The sequence below is a fragment of the Chrysemys picta genome, chromosome 1, assembly GCF_011386835.1.
Source record: "Chrysemys picta bellii isolate R12L10 chromosome 1, ASM1138683v2, whole genome shotgun sequence".
NCBI lineage: Eukaryota > Metazoa > Chordata > Testudines > Emydidae > Chrysemys > Chrysemys picta.
This window is the reverse complement of record NC_088791.1, coordinates 142,957,227-142,976,817: the sequence shown is the minus strand read 5'-3', so window position 1 is coordinate 142,976,817 and position 19,591 is coordinate 142,957,227. Positions and strand designations below refer to the sequence as shown.

The 19,591-nt window shown below is 43.7% G+C and overlaps 1 protein-coding gene across 3 annotated transcripts; it reads left to right on the top strand.

Annotated features, from left to right (window-relative positions):
* The first annotated feature begins 1,961 nt into the window (after window positions 1-1,961).
* On the top strand, window positions 1,962-19,395 carry GSTK1 (glutathione S-transferase kappa 1). 3 transcript variants are annotated; one of them, XR_006175575.2, is made up of 9 exons: window positions 2,486-2,724; window positions 5,326-5,407; window positions 6,261-6,389; window positions 11,401-11,501; window positions 11,877-11,912; window positions 15,647-15,763; window positions 16,330-16,423; window positions 16,874-16,958; window positions 18,615-19,395. XR_006175575.2 is itself a non-coding variant. In XM_024112517.3 (8 exons), exons 1-8 carry the CDS (start codon window positions 2,444-2,446, stop codon window positions 18,662-18,664), a joined length of 612 nt encoding a protein of 203 aa, XP_023968285.1. In that variant the 5' UTR covers window positions 1,962-2,443; the 3' UTR covers window positions 18,665-19,395. The 3 variants fall into 3 exon arrangements, 2 of the variants coding, with proteins under 2 accessions (XP_023968285.1, XP_005312096.1); XM_024112517.3 differs by lacking the exons at window positions 2,486-2,724; window positions 16,874-16,958 and adding an exon at window positions 1,962-2,446; XM_005312039.5 differs by lacking the exon at window positions 16,874-16,958 and having other exon boundaries at window positions 2,048-2,724.
* The last annotated feature ends 196 nt before the right edge of the window (window positions 19,396-19,591 follow it).

The following is a 19,591-nucleotide window of genomic DNA, read 5'->3' as shown; positions in this document are numbered from 1 at the left end:
AGACCCTTCTGCAGCTTTTAGCCCCTCCCCCTCCCCCCCGCGAAGGATGCCGCTTCGTCCGGACCTCCTCTCCCAGGACAGGGGATACCTTTTCCATCCCAACCTGGCCGCGCTCCACCCCGATGCCAACTCTGTCAACATATCTATTCAAGTGACATCATCACAGGACGTAATCACATCAGCCATACCATCAGCGGCTCGTTCACCTGCACATCTACCAATGTGATCTATGCCATCATGTGCCAGCAATGCCCCTCTGCCATGTACATTGGCCAAACAGGACAGTCTCTACGCAAAAGAATTAATGGACACAAATCTGACATCAGGAATCATAATACTCAAAAACCAGTGGGAGAACACTTTAACCTGTCTAGTCATTCAGTGACAGACCTGCGGGTGGCTATATTACAACAGAAAAACTTCAAAAACAGACTCCAACGAGAGACTGCTGAGCTGGAACTGATATGCAAACTAGACACAATCAACTCAGGATCGAATAAGGACTGGGAATGGCTGAGCCATTACAAACATTGAATCTATCTCCCCTTGTAAGTATTCTCACACTTATTATCAAACTGTCTGTACTGGGCTATCTTGATTATCACTTCAAAAGTTTTTTTTCTCTTACTTAATTGGCCTCTCAGAGTTGGTAAGACAACTCCCACCTGTTTATGCTCTCTGTATGTGTGTATATATATCTCCTCAATATATGTTCCATTCTATATGCATCCGAAGAAGTGGGCTGTAGTCCACGAAAGCTTATACTCTAATAAATTTGTTAGTCTCTAAGGTGCCACAAGTACTCCTGTTCTTTAAACTGATAGAAGACACTTTTACATATTCAAAATGTGAGAGGCAGAGTTGGAGGGAGGGAGTGTCTGTACAATATTTCACCGCATTCAGTCTCCTGGCTGGATCAGTAACGTAGCCGTGTACAGGGCCGCCCAGAGGATTCAGGGGGCCTGGGGCAAAGCAATTTTGGGGCCCCCTTCCATAAAAAAAGTTGCAATACTATAGTAACATGTTTTTGGAAATGTAGAAAATAACCAGTGACATACATTCAAAAAATTAATTTGTAATAATTTGAAAATACACTAAATACATTATTTAAAAACATTAAATGCTTTAATGGTATGTATACATTTGCAATTACATAATGGGCTGTTGCTGGGTGATGGTGATGGTTGGGGGGGGTGCCCCACCCCTTACCAAGGCGCTTACCCCCTCTCCTGGAGCCTCAGCGTGCTGCGACCAGGAGCGGCCCCGGACAGCGTTGGAGCCACCGCGCTGCAGTGTGCCAGGGCCGCTCCCGGACGCGGCACGCTGAGACACCGGGGGAAGATGGAGGCGGGGGCAGCCTCTGACATATTCGTGGGGGCCCCTACGGAAAATTGCCCCACTTGGCCCCCCCGTCTGGGCGGCCCTGGCCCTGGCCCTGCAACACTTATATAGGATAGAGAGGAGCTGCGGTGATTAAGCTTTGACAGGCTAGGAATTGGAGGCCTGAACCCGCCCCCTGCTCCGAGGCTGACATGCAGCGTCCCTGTGAGAACAACAAAAACCACCTCTGCCCCCCTCCCACCCCTAGATTAGCGAGCACAGTGGGTGGCTCATCCCACGGAGTCACTGTTCCCCCCCCTCCCTAAACGGGGGTTTTGTACCTGCACGGGGTCTGGTAGTGTCTCCCCCCGCCGGCTTAACCCCGGCTCTCACCCCCCACCACCGATTTTTGCCCTTCAGCCCCTCTTTTGCCGCTAGCTACAGTAGCTTGAACCCCCCAGGCCAGTAAAGTTCTGCCCCCTGCTCAGACCCTGACAGCCCCCCGCTGCGATTTGACCCCCTTAATCCTTTTAAACCCCCCCAAAGAGGAGGCAGCAAATCGTAAGTAGAAGTAAGGGCAGAGAGAGGGCAGTGGCTACAATGAAGGTTACTGGGCATGCTCAGTTCGAGTGAGCATGCTCAGTACACCCAAGGTAGCGAAACAGGACAGCTGTGGTGTCTAAACTTTGACAGGCTAGGAATTGGAGGCCTGTGCCTTTAAGACCCCAGTCCCAGGAACCTGCCCTCTGCTCTGGGGCTGACATGCAGCGTCCTGTGAGCAGAACGAAAACAGCCTCTGCACCCCCTACACCCCTAGATTAGCGAGTACAGTGGGTGGCTCATCCCACGGAGTCACTGTTCCCCTCTCTTCCCCTCCCTAAACAGGGGTTTTGTCCCCGTACGGAGTCTGGCATCGTCTCCCCCCTCCCCCCCCCAGGCTTAACCCCGGCTCCTACCTCCCCACCCCCAATTTTTCCCCTTCAGCCCCTCTTCTGCCGCTACCTGCAGTAGCTTGATCCCCCCCCGGCCAGTAAATTTCTGCCCCCTGCTCAGACCCTGACAGCCCCCCGCTGCGATTTGCCCCCCTTAAGCCTTTTAAACCCCTCCAAAGAGGAGGCAGCAAATGGTAAGTAGAAGTAAGGGCAGAGGCAACAGCGAAGGTTACTGGGCATGCTCAGTTCGGGTAAGCATGCTCAGTACACCCAAAGTAGGGAACTGGGAGCAGGGGTTGTTTGTGTCGTTTCACCGGAGTGATTGCAGTGAATCCACCCGCGCCCGTCGGGCCGAGCGGCGCCCCGGGGGAGCTGGGCAATGGCAGCAGCAGTGGGAGGCTTCGGCGGCAGCAAGAAACTGGTGGAAATCTTCTATGACGTGGTGTCTCCGTATTCCTGGCTTGGATTCGAGGTGTGGGGGGAGAGGCACAGACAGAGAGAAATGCAGGGAGAGGGATGTGGGCAGTAGGGGCTGGGAGGAATAGACTTTAGGCCTGTGGAAGTCCTAGGGAATCCCCGGTGTTTCCTGAGTCTCCGAGCCCCCAGGACCTGCCTTATGTCAGGTGCTTCCCCTCCATGTCATTGCTGAATTTTTCCCTGGCTGGCAGCAGGCTGTAGAAATGGGAGATCATTTCTCCCCTGTCCCCGCGCTCCTCTTCAGCCAGAAGTGTTTATAGTAAGAATAGTTTGGAAGGTCACAGCTCCTACCTGTGTGTACTTGCAGCTGGTCATTTAAAGGGCCTCTGTTGGCCAGCTCTCGCTTAGTTTGTTTCATACAGGATTACATCTATTGTTTTCTTTTATAGAGGTATGTTTGTGTTCTCATACTGACTGTGTTGTGCCTTGCCTGGAACAACTGAAGTTAGTACAATTGGATAAAAGCCAGTGAAGGGTGCTGACTATTCAGTGAAGAAAGTTAGTCATGACTTAAAGAAGATTCATAGAACATCAGGCTTGGAAGGGACCTCAGGAGGTCATCTAGTCCAACTCCCTGCTCAAAGCAGGGCTAATCCCCAGATAGATTTTTGTCCCAGATCCCTAAATGGCCCCCTCAAGGATTGAACTCACAACCCTGGGTGTAGCAGGCCAATGCTCAAACCACTGAGCTATCCCCTCCACTGTTCTACAGTTATTACTGGAGCATAGGTTATGAGCCTGATCTTAATCTTAATTACACATTGCCTTTGGACTAAATTCTGCCCCATGGAATCCCAATGAAATCAATATCGTTTCAGGAACATGAGGAGCTTGGACCTTATGCCTAAAGCTAGCTGGAACATGCTAATATTTTTTTTAATTTGAAACAATTTTCATTCCACACATTTTGAAGAGGAACCAGGTTTGGGGAGTGGGTTGTCTTTGTTGTTTTTGGTTGGTTGAAAATGTTGTACACTTTTTAGTTTGTAAAAAGAACAGGAGTACTTGTGGCACCTTAGAGACTAACAAATTTATTAGAGCATAAGCTTTTGTGGGCTACTGCCCACTTCTTCAGATGCATATAGAGTGGAACATATATTGAGGAGATATATATACACACATACAGAGAGCATGAACAGGTGGGAGTTGTCTTACCAACTCTGAGAGGCCAATGAAGTAAGAGAGAAATTTTTTTTGAAGTGATAATCAAGCTAGCCCAGTACAAACAGTTTGATAAGAAGTGTGAGAATACTTACAAGGGGAGATAGATTCAATGTTTGTAATGGCTCAGCCATTCCCAGTCCTTATTCAATCCTGAGTTGATTGTATCTAGTTTGCATATTAATTCCAGCTCAGCAGTCTGCTCTAATAAATTTGTTAGTCTCTAAGGTGCCACAAGTACTCCTGTTCTTTTTGCGGATACAGATTAACACGGCTGCTACTCTGAAACCTGTTTTTAGTTTGTGTTTTCCCCCATTTCTCTCAACTATTTCCTGTTTCCATTTTGGCCAATGAAAGTGGGAGGAAAAGAGAGGAGAAAGGGGCAAGGAAACTCATGTTAACAACAAAGCCAAAAAATTCTCACTTTTGTCAAAAATTGAAAATTGCAACAAAAAAAAAAATTGCAGTAACTTTCATTTTTTTAAAATGGCCTTTTTTGTCAACATTTCAAATGGAAAATTTCAACCCACTCTATTTGTACAAGACTTACAAGGGTGACTTTAGGGATACACACATTTACATCATACCTGACTAACCTCTGTTTTTTCAGGAATTTCTCAAGACCAATGGTGGTGTTTCCAAAGATCTCAGGATTTTTTTTTTATTCGTGTGCTTTGGGTGGCATGTATGTTGCTACCATGAAAATGCCTTAATTTTGCCTTGGTTTTAATATCAATCTGAGGCTGCAGATAGACTTCACAAGTGGTCCTTCGTGGTTCTACCCTTATGCCATGGCTCCACCCTTATTTCCGTGCCCCATCCCCCCTAGAGGTGGGAGCAAGCTTCATATTTAAGATGCAATGGCAATTCACACCTTTTGAAGCTACTATTTCAAACTCTCTGTATGATGTTATCATTGCATTACATGTGTCTATGAGGGAGAGACAAATTTGTAACTCACAGTTAGACCACGCCTACATTAGCAAGCTTACAGCGGCAAAGCTGTACCAATGCAACTGCACTACAGTAAGTTCAGTTGTGTAGCTGCTCTATGCTGGCGGGAGAGAGCTCTCCTGTCACCATAATAAAATCACTTCCAAGAGCAGCAGTAGCAATGTCGGCTCTCCCGCCAGCATAGCGCTTGTCCACACTGGCAGTTCTGTCAGTGTAACTTATGGTGCTCAGGGGTGATGGTGGTTGTTTTTTTCACAACCCTGTGTGACATAAGTTATACTGACAAAAGTGGTAGTGTAGACATGAAGACCTGAGCTGCCCTGCTGATCCCAGGGTTGATTTCTAATGGTCTCAGACAGATCAGGCTTTATCTGATAGATGTATTTTAGTGCCTAGATCCTGGTTCTGTCAGGCACTGGGCCCCTGGTCCTCATTGCGGGTCTTAGGCGTTGTTTATCCATTATTATTTGTCCCATTGCAGGTGCTTTGCCGGTACCGGCAACACTGGAGCATTGAGTTACGTTTTCGTCCTGCTTTCCTTGGAGGCATAATGAAGGAGACTGGTAGGTGTTCCACTGCTCCTAACCCCCAACAGAGAACATCTGGAACCCGCTGCAGTGTGGGGCTATGAGTGTGGCTTGCACTCGGGCTCTGGCAGGGCACTGCTGTGAGGGAGCTCACCACAGACCCCAAAATGGATGCTATGGGGAATATCACAGACCACTGAGACTCCCTGCTGTCATTAGCCAGGCATTCCTGAAGCCCTGCCATTCTACTCAGAGATCTAAGGCTTTGTCTACACTAGCACTTTTGTTGGTCAGGAAAAAAACACCCCCCCGCCTGACAAGTTTCACCGACAACAGCACTGGTGTGGACAGTGCTATGTTGGCGGGAGTGGCTCTCCCACGGACATAGCTACTGCCGGTCGTTAGGGGTGGTTTAATTATGCTAGTAGGAGAGCTCTGTCATGAGTTCTGTTCTGGCTCTTTTGGAGACTTGATTTGACTGAAATTGCAAAGCACTTCATCTTGCTGTGCCTCAGTTTCTCACTTTTAAAATAGGAATAATGATCATCATAAAGCACTTTATTAAGGAGGGTGAGGAACAGCACTTTATCTGTACCCAAAAGTTTATTTATCTTTAAAAACTGATTTAGCTGGTGCAAACCCCTTTGTGGACATTCTTATTGGTTTAAAACTGGTTATGTCAGTTTAGCACCTGCAAATTTACTGATGCAAGTAAAACTGAAGTAAGCCAGGTTTAAACTGATATAATAGTGTCCTCACACAAAGTTGCAACTGTTTTACTAAATCAATATAAAATTACACTTTTAGTTAGACTAGTTTAAATTTGTGTGTAGACCAGGCCTACATTATAACTAGAATCTTCATCTTGTAATTTCACCTTTTCTGTAAGGTAACCAGCCCCCAGCAATGGTGCCAAAACGTGGGGAATACATGATGAAGGATATAAAGAGGATGGCAAAATATTACCACGTCCCAATGCAGATCCCCAAGGATTTCTTTGGGAGTGTTATCAGAAAAGGTAAGTAGAGGAGGCTGCTTGGTCAGTGAGTTGACCTTTCACCTTAAGGAGATCTGGGTCCAAATCTTACATGACATTGAAGGGGGGGAAAATGAGATTAGATGTTCTCTGCTTCTTCCTCCATTTGTGATTTGTATGAAGTCCGTGCATAGCTTCACATGAGTGGAAATTCCTACTCAGGAAAGGGCTGAGAGTGGAATAGCATAGGAGTTTCTGCAGATCGTGACTGAGGTGCTTTGGCAGAGCTGGGAGGGGGAACAGCTCAGAGTAGGAGGCAAGGAGGTAGGAGGCAAGCCCACAAGCTCTGGCACTGTAATATTTTTCATCACTGAATTACGAGGCACAGATTGTGTTTAAAAATAGCAAATAGTTTTGCAAATAAAAACATTGGGTTCAGATCAGTCCTATTCACAGGGTCATGTTATTTGTGACTGTTCAGACGACTGCCAGAAATTCATGACAATGTTCACAAATGCTGAAAATCTCAAATATTCACACAAACAAGTTATTCAATCAAAAATTAATACAGGAAAGTATGTTCTTCGTTATTTACAGGGTGGATTTGATTTAAATCACTAGTCAGGAAGACTTGATTTAATCATTAATTTTTACATAAAAGTGCATTCTTGTTGGTTGTTATAACCTTGATACATATTCTTCACAACTCAGAGATTGATGTAGGTTTCATTTTTAAAAGGTACACACTATACATTTTAAAGTGATTTGAAAAATTTTCAGATTAGTTTTACAGCTATATCAGAAAATGAATGATTATTTGGTTATTTCATTTACCTTTGGTAAATGAAGCAGATATTTATGAAGTCATTGGGAGGTGAACTATCTCCAATTCAACAGGTTATTCGTTAATATTTGGAGGATTTTCTTGCCATGCTGTACTAGGAGGAGAACATCACCAGACATTTACATTGTTTTATTTAACTAAAACAACATTATGTCTTCTGGATTTTTTTTGTTCTTCAACAGCAAACACATAATATTTTGACAAAACAAGCATATGAATTTTTGAATTTAGTTGAACATTCAAGTTTTTTAATATCAGGTTTGTTTTTGTTAAAATTGTTTTTAACTAAACTAGTTAAATGAAATATTAAAAAAAAAAAACACACAAAAATTAGACTGTCAGCCAGGTCAACATGAGAAACTTAAAATATTGGCTTCTGAAGCTAACTTGGTTGTCTTCACCTTCATTTTCCTGTTTGTTCATAATCTGGAAAAGAAAAACAAGCTTTCCTGCTTTTTCAGGTCCAGAACGTTTTCTCAATTTGGAATGAATTGGTCCAAAGGAAGAAAATATTCTTTCTACACTGGCAGAAGCAGCTACTGCTGTTAAAAATGAGATTATCCCTTCAACAGTCTCAGAATCCAAGTGTTTAAGTGACTTCCACCAGTTCACCAGTGTGACTTTCTTTAAAACATCATTATAAAACATATATTTCTTGAATGGTTCACCCTTGCTCTGCAGTTTTATTATAGTTGGCATTATGGAGGGATGATTGCTGGATGTCCATGTCATAGCCAACTCCTCTTCAGCAGTTTAAGGTTTGACCCTGGGACTGAGTATTGAGAATATTTGCAAGAAAATGAGCTGGAAATAGTGCTTGTCCCAGATTTTTTTTTTTTTTTTTTTTTAATGCTTGTAATTTAACTCGATCATTGCATATTTCTCTTTTTAAGATCTCACTCAGTTCCTTCTAAATTTCAACAGCGTCAGCAATAAAACAGCTATTTCCCTGCATTTTGTTCAAGGCTGCCGAAATAGGCTTCAGGGTACTCAGCATGTGTTCATTTCTCTTAAGCCCAGTGTTGAACTTTGGCTGTGACAGTGCCATCTATTTTTTCACAATTTTGTTCACAAACTGTCATCAAATTAGGCCAGTTCTTGATATAGTGCTCAAAACAGTCTACTACTGAGTTCCAGCCCACATCTTGTGGGAGGAACCAAGCTAACTCTCCCACTTTTTTTTCAGAGCAGCTGCTGCAAAGTGGTTGTTATGGAAGTGTTTTGCAATTTCAACAACATTAGCCTTCATTTCTGGAACACTGAAGTCTTTGGCTAGGAGGTGCATCAAATGAGCACTGCAACTGTATGTTATTAGCTTTGGACTCTCTTCTAAATAATCTCTTATCATCTTGGATACATTTGCAGCATTGTCTGTGACCAAGCTGCGTACTAGACGTCCCCCCCCCCCGCTCCCTCCCTGCTGTTTCTTATAGCTTTTACTGCTACTTCTTGTAAGTATTCTGCTGTGTGTGCATTTCCTGATGTATCAATTGTTTCTGTAAGGAAGACATTCCCTTCTTCTGTTGTCAAACAAGCATGTACAACAGGATCATTGTGGACATTGCTCCATCCATCAAGACTCAGGTTAACAATTTTACCCTCTAGACCTTTTGCGCACTGCTCAATTTCTTTCATACACTTCATCCAGCAATTTGCCTGCGACATCTGCTCTGTTGGGTGGACTGTATCCTGGTCTTAGTGACTGAACCATGTTAATGAAGTGTGGGTTCTCAATCATACGGAAAGAAGAATTTGTAAACAAACTGGGCAATTTTTTCATCAATTACTACTTTTTGTAATCTGCTGGTTCTTATCACAAACTTATCTATGGTTGTTTCTGGATGATGGATTTTTTTTTCTTTTTGCTACAGGTGATATATTGTGGCTATGTGATATACATGATGTGATTGAAACACTATCATTGGCAGATAACTCTGAAACTATAGAAAATGATGGTGATCTTGAAGGTGAATAGTCTTCAGAATCCTGTATGTTGAGGATGGATTCTCCTTAACAAAATAAGTCAATGCAGTTACTTAATTATTACCATACTGCTCATCTAGTATTACTCATTGCATTCACTGACACTCAGTACTACTTTAAAGGTGAAATTGTAAAAGGAAGATCTGCCTATTTCAGCTTTTTTTTTTTTCCACAACTGCATCTAAAATGATAGTACCATAGAGTAACAAGTATATTTTTTTGTTCAAACGTGGAAATTCAAGAATAGTCCAGAAGGAAGGCAGGCTGTTCTTAAGAAAGAAGTCTGAAATAAAAAAGTTTACCAACCTGAAGATCCTGCATGTTCCGACATGTTCCTTTCATCCTCTTCAACGCAGCTTCCTCCTGAGAAGGAATACTTCTCATGATGTTGTTTCATTTAAGCAACTAGGCCTTGCATTTATTTGTTGCACTGTTTGCATTTTGCACACATACCTGTCTTACCCACAGATAGAGGAACTTCATTAAAATATTCCCAAATTGGCTCTCTCTTACAGCCTGCTGCCATTATAGATTTTCCCTTCTAGTGAGAGAACGGTATGGTAGATTTCAAATCAATGAAAGCTACACTCAGAAAGACCTCAAGACCTCTGGAATATGCTGCTCAAACAGTTTCACTTTTGTTTCTACTGCCTGTCCCTCCCTTCTCACATTTATCTCTAAACATATTCTCCTTGTCCAGATCTATTCCGCCCCCAACAATCTTCTATCCATTGAACTTTTTGAAACTTTGTACTTTTAGAGAGAAGTAAGGGAATGACTCTGTGTACACAAATTTGCGGAGAGACAGTAGGGTTGAGGGCTGTTATTTCTCATCTCTATATATTATTTAAAAACATTTTTGCTGTTAACAAGCATGTTATCTCTGGAAACACAAATCCACAGTTTGAGAACTGCAAAAGGAAGCATCTCTGATGGTATCTTCTAGACTGAGCACTGAATCCCATTGGGTAAATAGACAGATTAACCTAAATAATCTATACAGAAGCCCCTGGAACCTCATAAAATTGGGTCCCTAATCCATGAACTATTGGAACTCATTTACATACCTTTTCTTAAACATTACATGAATATATTGTCGCATACTATAGAATTTATAATCCCTATTCCATGATGAGACAATATAGCTCAAAGATATTCTTAAATAAAACTATATTTAGATAAAATGCTTTTTGAGGAAAATCTGATTTAAATAAAAAATCCAATTTCCCCCCCCCCCCCCCCCATAAAAGTCATTGATTTTTATCCACCCTGGCTATTTATTATACTGCTGCTTTAAAAAAGTTTCCATCAAAGCAGAGTGCAGAACCAATTCCATGTGACTTAGGTGACCAACCACACATAACAGAAACAAATTGCAATTGACTGAAGTGAACAGTTCACAACAACCCTCCATAGGCTGAACATTCTTCATCAAGTTTATTGATTATTTAGAAATAGTGAATAGATCAGTGGGAATCAGGATGGGTTCTTGAATGAGTCACTCAACAGAAATGGGTCTGAATTCAAAACAAGTATTACTGGCAATGAATAGTTTGACCTGCACTAATAGGGTTAAGACCCCAAGGACTGGTTCATGGACATCCACGAATATAACTAGTGTTCAAGATATTAATACTGCTACTTCTTAGCACTTGTATGAACTGCACATGGCAGATTTCAAGTTATTAGTGAGCTAGTGCCAAATGTGCAGAGAAGCTGAGCACCCACAATTCTGGTTAAAATCAGTGGAATTGAGGGTGTTGAGCACCTCTGAATATCAGGTCCTACTTGTCTCTAGTTGGGCTTCCAATGTTGGAGGCCCCAGAACTAGAAGCAACTCTTGAAAGTTTGGCCCAGGATGTTTTTGGCCATAACAAACTTAGAGTCCACTCTCCATCTGAGACCAGTGCAGACTGTTCAGCAAGCCATTCCCATAGGTGAATCCCAACTAAGTCCCTTTCCTAGAGAACCCTCTCCCTGTTTAGACCCTGCTGCAGGCTTAAGTAGCTAACTCCCTGGGACAGTCCCAAGGAAATCCCATACAGAAGTAGTCTTCTTATGAACATTGGCAAGAGTTTCATTAATGACCTCTACACCCTGGGGATATTCCCAGAGCAGTGGCAGACTAAAAGCCCTGTCCTGGTGTGACATTAGTGCAGACTTCATTGATTGATGCTGTTCCTATACCTCCTCAATGTGTCTTTCTGTCTTTCACACCAAACCCAGGCAGCCTTTCTGCCATGCGCTTTATCACAGCCGTGGATATGACACAGCCACAGTTCCTGGAGCCTGTGTCCAGAGAGCTCTGGATGCGCATCTGGTTCCGGGTGAGTACTTATGCATATCCCCCGTCCAGCTCCTTTCCCCATCTTCCTGCCCCTCCTCTGCCCTCAGTCAAACATGTAGTAGGAGGATTGAAATCTGTGGTTCAGGGTCCAATCCAAGGAAAGCACTACAGTCCAAGTCAATTTCAGCTTCTTCTGTTCCTTTCAGTGTGTGGCAGCTGCACCAATAGTTAATTCCAGAATCCACATAATCCAGTTCCAGTTTGGGTGAATGGGATCTTTTCCTCTTTCCTGTGGGAAATTCTCCAATGGGATCCCTGCAGGAAGACAGGGTCACTGTGAGAAATTCTCTTTGTAGATTCAGCATCTTGTTCATAAACATTTAATCATTTGATTTCCTCCTCCTCCTCTCACCAGGATGAAGATATCACCCAACCAGAGAGTATATTGGCAGTAAGTTTCTCCCTGTTACTACTGCTTCTATATTCATTTGCTGTGATTTATTGGATGTGGGTCTTAGGGTTACCGTCTATGGAGGCAACTTAAATAATTTTCACTGGCTGTGGATTTTTTAAGGGATCATTTGGAGTTATCAGGAAATTCCCTTAGGGAAAATATGACTCCCATGTCAGTGACTCAATCCCCCAAGTCTGTGGAAATGTGGGGGTAATTTCCCAAGTAACTTTGGTGCATTTTATTGCCAGGCTTATGGTGGATATTTAGGTCACGGTGCCTTCCCTAGCAGGATGCCCCAGAATAGGCAGTGGATACACTATTAATTATATTTTAATTAACAGTAATAAAGCCAGGAGCAATGTTCAAGAGTGAGCTCAGGGAAGGGGATGGGTTTGCTTCTATAAAAGGTTTTTAACTTGAGTTAAAATTTGATTCTGAAGGCAGACTGTGGAGGGGACAGTGGTGGTGTGCCTTTCTTTGAAGTTGCTTTGGAATAGTGTCCATTCTTCTTTTCCTCAGTTCCACTGTCTGCATCCTGCCTCTTCTCCTTGTTAGATCTCTGGCTATAATGCAGAGATAGGCAGAAGGCAGTGTTCAGATTTGAACCACGATTAGTTTTGGGGTTTGTGTTTGAGGCCAAATCAAGGCCACAGTTCCAATTTGATCCCAAACTAGGATCTCATATTCTAGCCCTAGATGGTAGCCAAGTATTAGCCCCCACCTTAATTTTACAAATACTATTATTACTACTACTACTAATTTTATATAGCACTTTTCATCAGTATATCACAAAGCAGAGAGGTTGCACAAGATTATTTTAGGCAGTGTTAGCATGAGAATCCATATCAATGAAAGTCAGGCTATGTCTACACTGCCAAGTTTTTTCACCAAAAGTTATGCCACTTTTATTTAAGCGCTTTCATTAAACCGCTGTTGCATGTCCACACTGTGCTCCTTGTGTCGCCGGAGCACATCCAAACTAGCAGCTCTTGCAAAGACGAGAGCAGTGCACCGTGGGTAGCTATCCCACTGTGCAAATGGCTGGGTGCTTTGGGAAGGGTTTGCAGTGCCTCATGGTGCAGGTACAGTGTCACATGATGCAGGTTTCTTAAGCCCATTATTCCATAGGCATCCTAATAGGTTGCCAGTCACTTTTCAACTGAAGTGTGGAGGGTAGGGAGGTGTGTGTGTGTGTGTGTGGGGGGGGAGACAGTGTGTGTTGGGGCAGAGTGAGTGTATCCGCATGCTGTCTCATAAATTCAGACAGCCGCCAGAAGCAACCAGTCCTGGGGGAGGGCGAAACCCAACATCAGCCCCGCCTCCCGCTCTGCGACACACAGAGACACACCCAACCGTGCCTGCCTGCCTCTGTGTTTAGTGTGGGAGACAGCAGGAGCATTCCATGTTAATGATTTGCTCTTTGTTTCCCTGGAGCAGAGCAGCACAGCGTGCTGGTTGTCAGAATGGAGCTTTGAAAGGGGAGGGGTGCATGCCTGCAGGGCTACTGAGTTCTAAACAATGAGCAGAGCAGTTACTTCAGGCATTGTGGGACACCTCCGGAGGCCAATTACAGGGATAAAAGCAAGCAAAGTGTTTACACTGGCACTTCGGCAATAAAACCTTTGCGCAAAAAGCCTCATCACTCTCATCTAAGGGCAGGTCTTCACTACGGGGGGGGGAGGGTCGATTTAAGATACGCAAATTCAGCTACGCGAATAGCGTAGCTGAATTCGACCTATCGGAGCCAACTTACCCCGCTGTGAGGACGGCGGCAAAATCGACCTCCGCAGCTCCCCGTCGACGGCGCTTACTCCCACCTCCGCTGGTGGAGTAAGACCGTCGATTCGGGGATCGATTGTCGCGTCCCGACGAGACGTGATAATTCGATCCCCGAGAGATCGATTTCTACCCGCCGATTCAGGCGGGTAGTGTAGACCCAGCCTAGGTGGTTTTATTGAAGTGCTGCAACTGAGTTTTGTCTCAAAAAGTGGCTTTGCAGTATGTACACCTCTGTTGTTTCATCGCCAAAAGCTGCCTTTTGGTCAAAAACTTGGCAATGCAGACCAGCCCTTAGCCACGCAGTCACACTACCTTTCAGAATAAATATTCTAGGTATATGTTCTTTGGCTTGTCCTGTCTGTAATCCCTCTGACCCTCCTCCCCTCTTAGACCAGAGCCAGAACTCAGAACCTCAGCTCTCCAATAGTCTACTTCCTAGCAAATGTGAATCCACTGGGAAAAGATGTGTCAAGGTCCCTCTTAGGCCTGGTCTACATTGGGGGAGGGGGGGGGTGTCGATCTAAGATATGCAACTTCAGCTATGCGAATAGTGTAGCTGAAGTCGACATATCTTAGATCGAATTAAAATTACTTACTTCGTGTCCTCGTGGTGCTGGATCAATGGCCGCGGCTCCCCCGTTGACTTTGCTTCCACCTCTCGCACTGCTGGAGTTCAGCAATTGACGGGAGAGCGATCAGGGATCGATTTATCGTGTCTACACTACACGCAATAAATCAATCCCCGATGGATCAATCGCTACCTGCCAATCCAGCGGGTAGTGTAGACGTACCCTCAGTGGCTGGACCACATAGTAGTTAGCAGTTACTCCTGTAGCTCAAGCGGTAAAGCTATGTGCTGTTGAACTGAGGCTTTAACTATGTGAGAAAGTTGCACCAGTTAAATATAAGGTGTGAATTTAAAATAAAGTAGCTAAATTGGAGCAAACCCCTGTCTAGACACTTATTTTTGGTTTAGCATTAATTGATTGGGAACAGGTTTAAGCGATTCTCAGAATGAAATAAGTGTCCCCAGATCGGGGAGTTGCACCAGTTTTACTACATTTGGTTTACAAACCAATTTACATTCAACTGGTGCAGCTTATTTGTATAGACAAGACCTGAATGTCCAGGTTCAACCCTGCTGATGGTCCATTTTATGGACTTTTTGGTTACATGTGAGAATTTGTTCTTTTCTTTTTTTTAAAATGGGGTTCTTTCATTGACACAGCGAGATTTTATAGTAAAGATCTTTATAATCTGTACATTATGGTGTGACACAGTAAGATACGTGTGTCCCACATTTGGGCCCTATGTCTCACATTTTGATTGTTGGCATCACACAGTGGCAGATTTGAAGGTTGAGAAGTTCAACAAGGGATGAAGAGCCTCTTTTTATCTCCAATAAAGTAGAACACGCGCTGCCCTTCTGTACCAACATTCCAGTTCTGAAGATCACCCACCAACTTCCAGTTAGGCTTACTGAGTTTGGTCTCTGTCATGCAGTGTCACTCCTTGTTCCTCTATTGCTGTGTTTGGCAGACTCCTTCCAATACTGTTTAGACACTTTAATACATTAATACTCTTCATCTTCTATTCCACTACAGCACTTCATCTGTCTTAGTTCATATGTTGAAAGAGTTAACTTGAACTAAGCATAAACTCCCTTTCCCCCTTTTGCTAGCTAATTGAAAGCCCACCTAACAAGAGCTGCATATTTTGAGCCTGGGAGGTGATATCCCTTCAGCTTCATATTCAGAAGTCACTCAGAATAGGTGATATAACCAGGCAATGGGAGAAAGAAGGCCAGACTGTCCTGCCAGAGAAATGTCCTAGGAGGAGTATTTTGTTATCGTTTGACAACAGACCTTCAAGCAATGAAGCTGCATGTAATTATTATGTAACTATCATGATAACAGTGGCTGTTCTTATTTTCTGTCTGTCTGTCTCCTCAGGCTGCTGAGGAGGCTGGGCTACCCTCAGCACTGGCCCAGAAGCTACTGGCAATGACCTCGACCCCTGAGGTGAAGAATCGTCTGAAGGAGACAACAGAGGAGGCACTGAAATATGGGGTGAGATGCTCCCATTGCCACGTGGGGTTAGAGCTGTGTGTTCCTTTCCCAGCAGTGATATTGTGGGTCAAGGCAGGATGAAAGGGTAGATCAGTATACACAAGGATCCCATTGCTCTCAGACTTTTTTGTATTTTAAACACATCTTGCAAGCCAGCTCAATACCCTAAGTATTAGTACAGGAAACTATCTTTTGGGATAGCCAGGTCTGATTCCTGGCACATTCCAAGGGAGGTGTCAGAGGACCAGTGTGCCAGAGACCAGAGCTAGTGCCTGGGGTCACTGCTCTCCACTACCATGCATGAAGCCCTGGTTCGATTCTGATTCCTTTTCGCTCAGTCCCATAGGATGACAGGGTCATAAGAGTTCTGCAGAATCCAGGCTTGGTGCATGGGACCCAGATTTGAGATAGAGAAAGAAGAAAAGGGAAAGGGAAAAAGAAAGTGAGAGTGCGAGGGAGAAAGAAAAGTGATACAGTTGTTCTTTGTAAAAGTTTCTCTTAGAACTGGTCTTGTGCTTATTCGTCTCTTTGTGACTCTCCCTGTTTTGTCTCTCTGGGGGCATTAGGCATTTGGAATGCCAGCAGTTGTGGCCCATGTTAATGGTGAAGCTCACCTCTTCTTTGGCTCTGATCGTTTAGAGCTACTGGGCAATGTTATAGGTGAGTGTTTCTAGTAACGTTTTCTTCTATTTTTTCTCCCTGGTAATTATCCATCTGCTCTAATGGGATGTGTAATGTGACAAACAAATTAACACTCTGGGGGTATGTCTACATCTACAGTTAAAAACCTGTGGCTGGCATGTGCCAGCTGGCTCAGGCTAAGGGACTGTTTAATTACAGTGTAGACATTCGGGCTCGGACTAGGAACCTGCAAAGGGGGAGATCCCAGACCTTGGGCTGTAGCCTAAGCCCAAGCCCAAATGTCTGCACCACAATTAAACTGTGCTTAACCTGAGCCCTAGTCAGGTGGCATAGGTCAGCCGTGAATGTCTAATTGCAGTGTAGACATATTCAAAGACTCAGAAACTCCTTCCCTCTTGGGCCAGGGGAAGGGAGAGCTATATCTTTGTATCATCTGCACGTTACCAATTATTTTACACTTTCTTCCAGATCATTGATCAAAATATTAAATCGTATTAGACCAAGAACTGATCCCTGAAGGAGCCCAGTGAAGGCACCCCAAGTACTTAAGTCTGTTAGTAACTACATGTTGAAACCTGTCAGTTACCCAGCTTTTAACCCATTGAGCCATATTGATTTTGAATAGCACTCATGTTTGAATCAGAATATCAGGTGGTATTAATTCAAATGTCTTGCATCTCCACAGAGTTACCTTTATCTACCAGACTTGAAATCATTTCAAAGAATTATATAAAATTTGTTTGACAGGATGCTCCATTATTTTTGCCTGGGCTTTGTTAGGCTGACTAGCCCTTAATTATCCAGGTCATCCTATTTACCCTTTTTAAGTATTGGTTTGATAGTGGCTTTCTTCCATTTCTGTCCCTTTCTAGTTTTCCTAGGGTTCTTAAAAATTAATGTCAGTGGACCAAAGAGCGCCTTGATAAGCTCTTATAAAACTCTTGGTTGCAAATCATCCAGATCAGCTGATTTTACGTTTCACATTAGTAGAAGTTGTGTAACATCCTCCTTAGTTACCACTGTAAAAGAAGGCATGCTTGTCTGATTAACTCCACTTCGGTGGCAAATGCTCCTTTCCCCCATGCCAGCCCCCTCCCCGGTGATGAGGTTACATGTTGAGCTCTCTCTCTGCTGGCAGAATGTCTGGAGACTGACAACCAGATGCTCAGCTGCTGTAAATGGTGCAGCTACACACTATGGGGTAAATCCCCAGCTAAAGATCCAGCCTTTTATTAAAAATAAATAAATAGAAGCCTTCCCAGTCACCTGATGTCCTGTTTTAAGACTGTCGGAATCTCAGAGGTGCCATTCTTACACGACTGTAGCTGATTAATGCGGAATTTTGAAAACTAATTGTAGGTGCTGGACAGTAAATTGCAACTAACTAAGTCAAGCAAAGTTTATTTTTTGGTATGAAGTGGGAAAAAAATTGAGCTCAGGTGCGACCCTGTATTTATTGGGTGTAATAGCTGTCCAACTCATTTCAAATCTGACAGAAAAATATACCTCAATCCTAGACCTATCCTAGTAAAGGGAAATCAGCCTAAAACTTGTTTATGGATTTTAGCAAGGAGAAAGAGAACAAATTCAGGATTACAATGGAGACCTACTACTACCAGGACTTCATAATCCTACTATAACTAAGCTGAGAGGGGTTCTAGTTACATTTCCATAGCAGACAGTCCAGCTGGATGTGTATTCTGCTTAGCTTATAGTTTTGTGATTTCTTTTAAAATTTTTGTTCTAAAATAACTTTGATTTTAATTAAGAGAACTGGCATAGGTTGTGGTGACTGTTAAAAACAGCATTACCCACTGTTTGATGAGCCAGAAAAAAGGAAACTGAATTTCAACCTCAGATTTGGCAGTGTTTGGGGAGTGGCGTGTCAGTCATGGGAAATGAGTTCATGATCCCTTTTCGACCTAGCCCTGTGAGGAAACTGGCTAAGGAATGCCAGGCTTGATTACAGGCTCCATAGCTCATCCTTAACCCCCAGATCTGTGAGCAGATTTTAAAATTCAAGCTAATCTTTGGTGCTGGGCAGTACATCTCAGCTAGCAGAGTCCAGTAGTCTAGATGTGAAAAGCTCTGTGTCCCATTAATTATATTCCCATTTCAGCACAATTACCCATTCCATGAGGGGGAAGGGCAGCCTTACCCTGCAACCCACCCCCAGTATCAGGATTTAATTTGTTAGCTTTTCTTACAGGAGAGAAATGGCTGGGACCAGTTCCTGCAGCTTCAAAACCCAGGATGTGAGAAATTCAGCTGCACTATGAAACAAGAAGAAAATAAGTGACTAAAATGTGAATGAAGCAGTAACGTCCATGCCTGAGAAGTGGCATCTAGGGTCCCAGAGGGGATGGGAGGAGAGCAGTGATGTTCCCCTGGAATCCTCTGTCAGGACTCCAGTTCTACTCCAGTCCCCGTGATAGACTGAGACTGATTTTTTCACTTTTTTCACAATACAGATAGATTTTTTTCCAGGCAGGATGGGGACGTGGTGACACTTTGGTGAGTGAAATGTTAATACAGGGTCATGGGCAATGGCAGAGCTCTGGCTGGCTGATAAGGGTGATTGAAATCTTGTCTCACTTGTGGTCTGCAGTCTGGAAGCGCGCTACTGAGAATGACTGAATTTGTTTCACCCTGTGAAGTGTAAATGCTTGTCAGGTTTTTTGTCTCCGTCTACCCAAAGTGGGCAGTATTTGGTGATCAGTGGGAACTGCTAAGGGAACTACAGCTGTAAGTTTTTTATATATGCAAAAACTCCTGCCCTGGCTACAGGAAATTGTTTTCAGGCTGAGAGCTCAGAGCAGGGTCTGAGTCCTGTCTGTGTCAGTGCCTTGCAGCTCAGCCCATATTGCCAGTCCCCTCATTATCCCTGCATTGCCCTGCACTTTGAATGCCTCTTTGGTTGTCGTATAATGTAATTCTCTCTCTCATATTATCTGAATCCTGCACTTGGAATAAATTTAATCTGATTGTTAGCCTGGACATTTTGCATTGTGGGGACACACTGGCTGATTATCTCCCCCCCCCCCCCCCCCAGTGCAATTTATTCTACTCTGAAAAATGACATTTGAGCTAGATCCCTGCAGCCTAGTGGAATTCTCAGCCCCGAGTTAGGTGCCCGTACAATGCACAAAATACGTAGGTGCCTCACAAAATAAGAAACAAATACAG

What these genes read in the sequence shown, in the direction of transcription:
- GSTK1 (XM_005312039.5), top strand. Translation starts at nt 2,632, where the DNA reads ATGGCAGCAGCAGTGGGAGGCTTCGGCGGCAGCAAGAAACTGGTGGAA. An exon ending in GGATGCGCATCTGGTTCCGG is followed by an intron (nt 11,502 to 11,876) that starts GTGAGTACTTAT and finishes TCCTCTCACCAG; the next exon opens with GATGAAGATATCACCCAACC. An exon ending in AGGAGGCACTGAAATATGGG is followed by an intron (nt 15,764 to 16,329) that starts GTGAGATGCTCC and finishes TGGGGGCATTAG; the next exon opens with GCATTTGGAATGCCAGCAGT.